This window comes from Arachis hypogaea, chromosome 19, assembly GCF_003086295.3.
Source record: "Arachis hypogaea cultivar Tifrunner chromosome 19, arahy.Tifrunner.gnm2.J5K5, whole genome shotgun sequence".
In the NCBI taxonomy this organism is placed as follows: Eukaryota; Viridiplantae; Streptophyta; class Magnoliopsida; order Fabales; family Fabaceae; genus Arachis; species Arachis hypogaea.
In genome coordinates, this window is record NC_092054.1 from 6,797,773 (window position 1) to 6,805,120 (window position 7,348).

The 7,348-nt window shown below is 39.7% G+C and overlaps 1 protein-coding gene across 1 annotated transcript; it reads left to right on the forward strand.

Annotated features, from left to right (window-relative positions):
- The first annotated feature begins 6,350 nt into the window (after positions 1 to 6,350).
- On the forward strand, positions 6,351 to 7,037 carry LOC112777784 (serine acetyltransferase 3, mitochondrial-like). Its single transcript, XM_025822174.2, has one exon. It carries the CDS (start codon positions 6,386 to 6,388, stop codon positions 7,016 to 7,018), a length of 633 nt encoding a protein of 210 aa, XP_025677959.2. The 5' UTR covers positions 6,351 to 6,385; the 3' UTR covers positions 7,019 to 7,037.
- Positions 7,038 to 7,348: the final 311 nt, after the last annotated feature.

Genomic DNA, 7,348 nt, shown 5'->3' on the forward strand with positions numbered 1-7,348 from the left:
TAGTGGGCTGAAAAGAGGGGATATAAGGGGAAAAAAAATAAAAAACCCATCTGTGTGAATTGTGTTAGGCCTATATTCACAATAAACTACAAAAAACAGTAAAAGTTGTCATTGGGCCCAAATGTGTTAATAGATCAGACTGGTCTTGTTGGAGAGAGTTTTGGAGTTGGATCGGATTAGAAGAGCGCGGGTCGAGTTATGAGCAACACGAGCATGGGGTTGCGAGGAGGAGGATCCGCGGAGATTTTCGAGGCAGATGCAAGACCAGGAGATGATGTGACTATTCTGGTTCGTTAAGGAGAAAGAGGGCATCTTGACGTGGAAGTGCAGAGAACCGGTAGTATCGGCGGTGGTCCAGCGAGCTAGGATGCACAATCTACATCGACTTTTTCACAGAAATAGATTCTCTCAATTTTTTTTACAATTGAGGGGGTAAAGTGTGATCTTTTACCATTAATTTTATAAGTGAGACTAAAAATAAATATGTGAGAGAGAGCAATGAAGGGTTAGAGATCGCACTTTACACTCTTAATTTTTTTTAACAATTGAGAGGATCCATTCCCCTTTTTCACCAAAGGAGCACGGTCATGAAGGGCTTCAGAAGGTGGAGCACCATCTCGTGAGGCCGTTAACGGAGATGAGGTGTAAAACACCAAGAAGCTGCGATAATGAGGACAAGACTAACGAAGATGGTGGGACTGAGGATGCGAACAAAGTGAACAATGATGGAGGGGATAACGGTGATGCGGGTTTTGTTTCATATTCTAGAAAAAGTGAATGAATCAATGGTACAGACGTGATTGGTAATGGAATAACTGAGTTAAAGAGAGATGGGATAGCAAATTTACATGGTGGAGTTGATGGAAAACAGGGTACAGCATAGGAAAGCAGACAAAAATGTCTTAAATTTGGGAACCAGAAATAATCGGAGTTTGGAATTGGAGGAACAGAGGATTGAAAAGAGGAAAACATGGAAACTAGTAGTGGAATTTGGTGCAGTACTTTATAGTGAAGAAGATGATATCATAACTATTTTCCAAGCCCAGAATGAAGAAATTGCTCAAAAGAGGATAATAGCTAAACAGAAATAGAAAGTAAGACGATGTATACCCAAAAACTCTAAAAAGGTGTGTAAAAAAATTTATCATGATTTTTAGTTCTTGGAATGTTAGGGGGTTGAGGAGTGATGGAAAATCTAGCATGTTGAAGGACCTTAAGAAAAAACATAAGTTAAATATGATAGGTTCTTTAGAGACTAAGAGACAAGTAGTGACGAACTTTGACATAGCACGAATTTGGGGGAGCGATTTTGTGGGATGGGAATGTGTAGGGTTTGAAGGGGCATTGGGTGATTTATTATTGATTTGGAATGAAATAATGTTCAAAATGAATAATTGTTACAAAGGGGAGAGATGGTTGTGTGTCGAAAGGATTTTGTTAAAAAATAATTTCAATTAGGCATTTTGTTTGGTGTATGGCGCACATATAAGAGGTGAGAAAGTTCTGATGTGGGAAGAATTGAATTATATAGCTGGGTTATGTCAGGTTCCATTCTTCTTTATGGGTAATTTCAATGAGATTATACAGGTGGAGGAAAGAAAAGGTGTTGTTAGCCTGACAGCGACTGTGAGGGATTTGGGGAATTGGATACAAGATATGCAGCTGATGGACCTACCGTTATATGATCGCAAATTTACATGATTCAGGGGCCGATCGTACAGTTGCATTGATAGAATTCTAGTTAGTTTGGAATGGATTGAGAAATTTCCTGATATTCGATTGAAAGGTGGACCAAGGGGTTATCAGATCATTGTCCAATGATAGTGGAAGATACGAAATGAAGAAGCGGACCAAGACCCTTTCGAAGTTTAGACTCTTGGTTTACACATGAGGGTTTTCTAAAGATGGTGAAGGAGGAATGGAGAAGTTTAGGAAATATACAGTTTACTGATAAACTAAAGGCTCTGATGGTTCTGTTAAAGAGATTACATAAGGACAATTTTAGCAACATCGATAAGAAAATCAATATGTTTGAGGAAGAGATAAAGAAGTCAGATGATATGGTAAGTAACGGGATATATGATGGGACAATAGAGGCGAGGAGAAAGGCATTAGTGAGATGCTGTGAGGGATGGTACAAGAGGAAAGAAATACACTGGAAACAGATGTCAAAGTCTCGACATGCGAGTAAAATGGACAAAAATACTAGATACTTTCATAGCATAGCTTCAGCGAGAAGAAGGAACAATAGAATTAATGCTCTGGTAATTAATGGTAGGTTGGTAAGGAATCAAGCCAGAATAAAGATTGCCATTCAGGAGTTCTATAAGGGTTTGTATCATCAGGAGAGGCCGACTATGGCGGGTTTCAAAGATGGTTTGGTGAAATGAATTCATGAAGATGAAGCAAAAACTTTAGAGAGACGATATGGGATTGTGAATCATCTAAGGTACCAAGAAGCAATGAGTATAACATGAACTTCATAAAGAAATGCTAGGAAGATAGTGGTTTGGAATTCACGACAGCCGTGATGGGGTTCTTTCAGACAGCCAGGTTACCTTCTGATGCAAATATTACATGGGTAGCGCTAGCACCGAAGTTTGTTGGAGCAGAAAAGATCAAAGACCTTCGATCGATTAGTATGATTGGTTGTGTGTACAAGATAATTTCGAAGATATTGGTTAGAAGAATGAGGTCGGTAATGCCAAGACTAATAGGGGAGACCCAGAGTGTATTTGTTAAGGTCGAAAAATACACGATGGGGCACTGATTGCTTGTGAAACAGTGCATTGGCTTAAACTGAGAAAAAAAGAAGCAGCAATTATCAAGTTAGATTTTCAGAATGCATATGATAGTGTCAAGTGGAGTTTTCTGGACTTAGAATTTCAAAAGATGAGATTTGGATGGAGATGGAGGGAGTGGGTTATGGAGTGTGTTGGTACTATTTCTATGTTCCGTTGCTAGTTGGGAGGGATGATATAGAGTTGTCACATATCCAATTTGCAGGTGACACTATTTTATTTTACCCATCGGAGAAGGAAACTATAAGTAACTACAAGAGGTTATTACGACACTTTGAACTGATGTCGGGGCTAAGCATTAATTTTGACAAGTCTAGCTTGATCCTCACTCAAGACAGTCCCAGCAGAAAAACAAGAGGAACAAAATGGCCATGCTAAAACAGAGACATGCTATTGAAATTAAAACAAGAATTTGACAAAGAAACAACATTGGAACAGAACGAAGGTAAAATCATGGTATGTTCAAGAATTACAGAATTGAGACCAACGCAAGAAGGATGGTGTTGCTGGTGGCTCTAATGGCGGTGCACGACTCACCGGCGACCGTGGCAGCAGCGGCGAGGACGGTGGCTCCGCTGGCTCACACGGCTCTGTCTTCCTCTCTTCCTCACACGGTTCTCTTCTCCACGCTGGAATCCAACAGGGTTGGCAGCAACACAGCAGCGGCGCAGACGCGACATTGGTGAATAGCTCTTCTATTTGCGACAGTGATGGGCCCATCCGCGGCGAAACTGCCTGAGGAAACGGCGACGTCAACGCCACAGTAGCGATGGCGGATCGGCGGTGATGGAGGCATGGTGGCGTGAAACACAACTCCTCCCCTTCTCGGTGGTGACCCTGATTCTCAGGTTCGTTCTCCCTCTCTGCTAACCCCTCGACGGCTCCAGCGGAGATGACAAGCATGGACGGCACCGACGAGGCGTGGGTCGACGGCAACGATGGGAAGCAGCTTCTTCCTCCTCATCTTCCTCTCACAGCTCCCTCGGATCTCTCTCTCTCTCTCTCTGTGTATGTGTCTGTGTATGTGCTTGTTTATTTGTTTTGTGCATGGTGTGTGTTGTGTGATGTGAGTGTTAGGGAAACGGTAGGGGATGGCGGTGGGTGAATGAGTGGTGAGGAGAGGGTAAGCGTGGCTCACCGAGGAGTGAACGGGTGGGGGTACGTGTGTGTGAGTTGGTAGAAGAGGTTAGGGTTAGTGAAATTAGGGTTTGGAATTGGTTTTGTATGTAATATTATAAAGTATTATTAATATTAAGTACGTGGATATGCGTTATTCTGTTCTTGTTGAAAAAGTATTTTAACTTTTAGTAAAATTGTCGATATATTAATGCGTAAAGACTCAATATTAAATAGATAACAAGGGATTAGGTTGGTAACGCCTTACTTTTGGTACGATCATGACGTACTAAAAGTTGGGTCGTTACAATTAAAACATAGACTTTTCTTAAATGAATTAAACTCGAAACATAACTATTTTCTTAATAAATCAAAAATTAAATAATACAATTTCTCAATCCAATCTTTTTCTAAATAAAATTTAAAACAAAGTCTTAAATCTTATAACAAAATTTCGGCTGCATCTCCCATAAATTTGGACTTTGCCACCCTTTTCGAGTTCCAACCAAACTATTTCTCAAATTCTTTTCAAATCGTTTCCAATAAATCAAAACCATTTCTAATATCAAAACATTTATAAAATCAAACCGACTAAAAATCAAACCACTTCCAAAATCAAACCATTTTCATATCTCAAATCATATCATCAATTCATCAATTTATTTCTTATTAAATCTCAATATCATCATCACATCTCACCAATTTCACTTGATCATCAATAATATTCCAGTCCCAAATTCATCAAAATAATTTGATTCCTGTCTGTACGAACTTTAAACTTATCACAAATATTAATATATTACAAAAATTTAACATAAATTCAGTCAAATTCAATCAACAATCAATTACAACATCAATTCACTTATCCAATACCAATTTAACTAGTGAGAAATTACCAAAACTCTAACTCTGTACGAAATCAAAATAATGGAAATTTCGAAGAAACTTTTAGATCGAGCTGTTGAAGAAGAAAATGTTAGAAATCATCTGTGCTTCCTAGAATTCTAATTGGCCGAACTCGAGAGGAAGAGGAGTTACGTTACTGTCAACTTCTACCAAACAAAAATGATGCCAACGTATAGAGAAAAAAGATACAAACACTTTAATCGAATTAAATTTTCTATTGGAATTACGGATCTCAAGAAATCGTAAAAGGAAGCTTCACGATTCCATGGTCTCACGTATCACTCTCTCTCGACTTCTCTTTCTCTTATTTTCCTTAAGCTTAGTTCGGTGGTGAAAGTAAAGGAACGAAGGTGATTATTGATGATGATTCATAACCAAGTGTTAGTAGTTATTAAATGAAGGAGGTATATGTGCCACGTTTATTTTTTTCTTTTGTTCACTTTGAATCTCAGCTAAGTGAATAGAAGCAAGGTTCTGAAAACCGGACCGGATCGGCCAGTTCGACCGGTTTAACTGCGAACCGGCACTGCAAACGGTCCGGTCCTCATATGAAAACCGTCCAAATAAAAACCGCTTACGAACCGGCGAACCGGCCGGTTATGCTAAACGACGCCGTTTTATAATTTTTTAAAAAAATAAAAAACCGAACCCGACCCGACCCGCTCGTGGAGCACCCCACCCCCTTTCTTTCCCCGACCCCATTCATTCATTCCCCCTTTCTGAATCATCTCCAACGGAGAACCCTAGCCGCCCTGAACCATAGCCTTCCTGTCGCCATCCTTCGTCCCCTGGTGTCGCCATCCTCAGCCCCAGTAACCCTCCAATCTCCATCGTCGCCTTCGCCTGGTTCCTGCCCAGTAGCCCTCCATCTCCATCCTCTGCTCATCTTCTCAACACCAGCACCGCAGCACGCAGTCAACACCGGTAGCCCTCCATCTCCATCGCGCGGTCCTCAACAGTCAACACTCAGCACCGGTAGCCCTCCATCGACCCCAGGTGAGTGACTCGTCCTCTGCTTATCTTCTTTGTTCTTCGCCTCTGCTCATGTTCTTCCATCGACCCCGGTAGAAATCTTGCATGAAATTGATACTCTGTGAAGTGTGAACTGTGGCTGTGGCTGGTCAATTTAATCTCTGTGGATTGTGAACTGTGGCTGTGAACTTATGTTGTTGAAATTATGTTATTGAAATGGATTTGTTATGTTGCTGGCCTGCTGCTGCCATTTTTTAATTTTTTTTAGTATGATGTTTCTGAATTTTTGTTGAAATAGTTATTGATTTGAAGGTTAGGGTGATTATTTGTTCTGGAACTGAGTCTGTTGTTTCACTGCCTGATGGGAAAGTAAGTTCTTCCCATCCTCCATTGGATTCGTCCTGCTCGTCGCCTTCTGCTCAAATTTGTTACTCTGTTTTGTAAATAAGCTGAAATTTGTTACTCTGTTTTGTACTTTGTTATTGCTGGAAACTTACTCGGTTTTGCAAAATTATTGACTGGCTGAATTGCTGTAGGCAAAATTGCTGTAGCCAGAATTGTTAATGTTCATTGTGTAGGCAAAATTGTTAATGTTCATTGCTGTGGCTGTTTTTAATTTCATATATGTTTTATTAAGCAGTGCAAGCCTTCCAAGTAACACACTCTTTGATCTTTTTGTTGGGATCTTGAAATCTGACCAAGAAATCATGGATTCTGTGAAGGATAATCTCAAAGCAGTTAAGGAAAGAGACCCTGCTTGCATAAACCATGTGCATTGCTTCTTGAACTTCAAAGGCTTCTTAGCATGCCAATCTCATAGAGTTGCTCATAAGCTATGGCTTCAAGGAAGAAAAGTCTTGGCAGTTATGATCCAGAACCGAGTTTCCGAGATTTTTGCGGTTCGTATTCATCCCGGTGCTAAGATTGGAAGCGGGATTATGCTTGATCATGTAACTGGATTAGTGGTTGGTGAAACTGCAGTGATTGGTAACATTGTGTCAATTTTGCATAGTGTGACCTTGGGTGGAACTGGTAAAGCTTCTGGTGATAGGCATCCAAAGATTGGTGATGGAATTTTGATTGGTGCAGGGACTTGTATTTTGGGGAACATTAAGGTTGGTGAATGTGCTAAGATTGGTGCTGATTCTGTGGTGATTAAGTATGTTCCTCCTAGGACTACTGTTGTTAGTGATTTTGTTATATTTTATGATGTTTGTATATAATTTATTTATTATTTTATTCAGAAACGATTTTTCCGGTTGAACCACCGGTTGAACCGGTTAGACCAATAAACCAATGAACCAGTAGCTAGAGCGGTTTGATAATCGGTCCGGTTTTTCGAACCTTGAATAGAAGTATAGAACCATTCAAAGAATAAAGACATTAGATGATTAAGAATAACTATTGGTTAGGTGTCAAGTTTTGAAATTGCTAAGTCAGCAGTTTAAGTTACAACTTATAAATATATTAAATGGATAATTATAAAAATTAGATATATTAAAACACAAGTAATAATATATATAGGATTAAATATATATGAATTACTAATATAA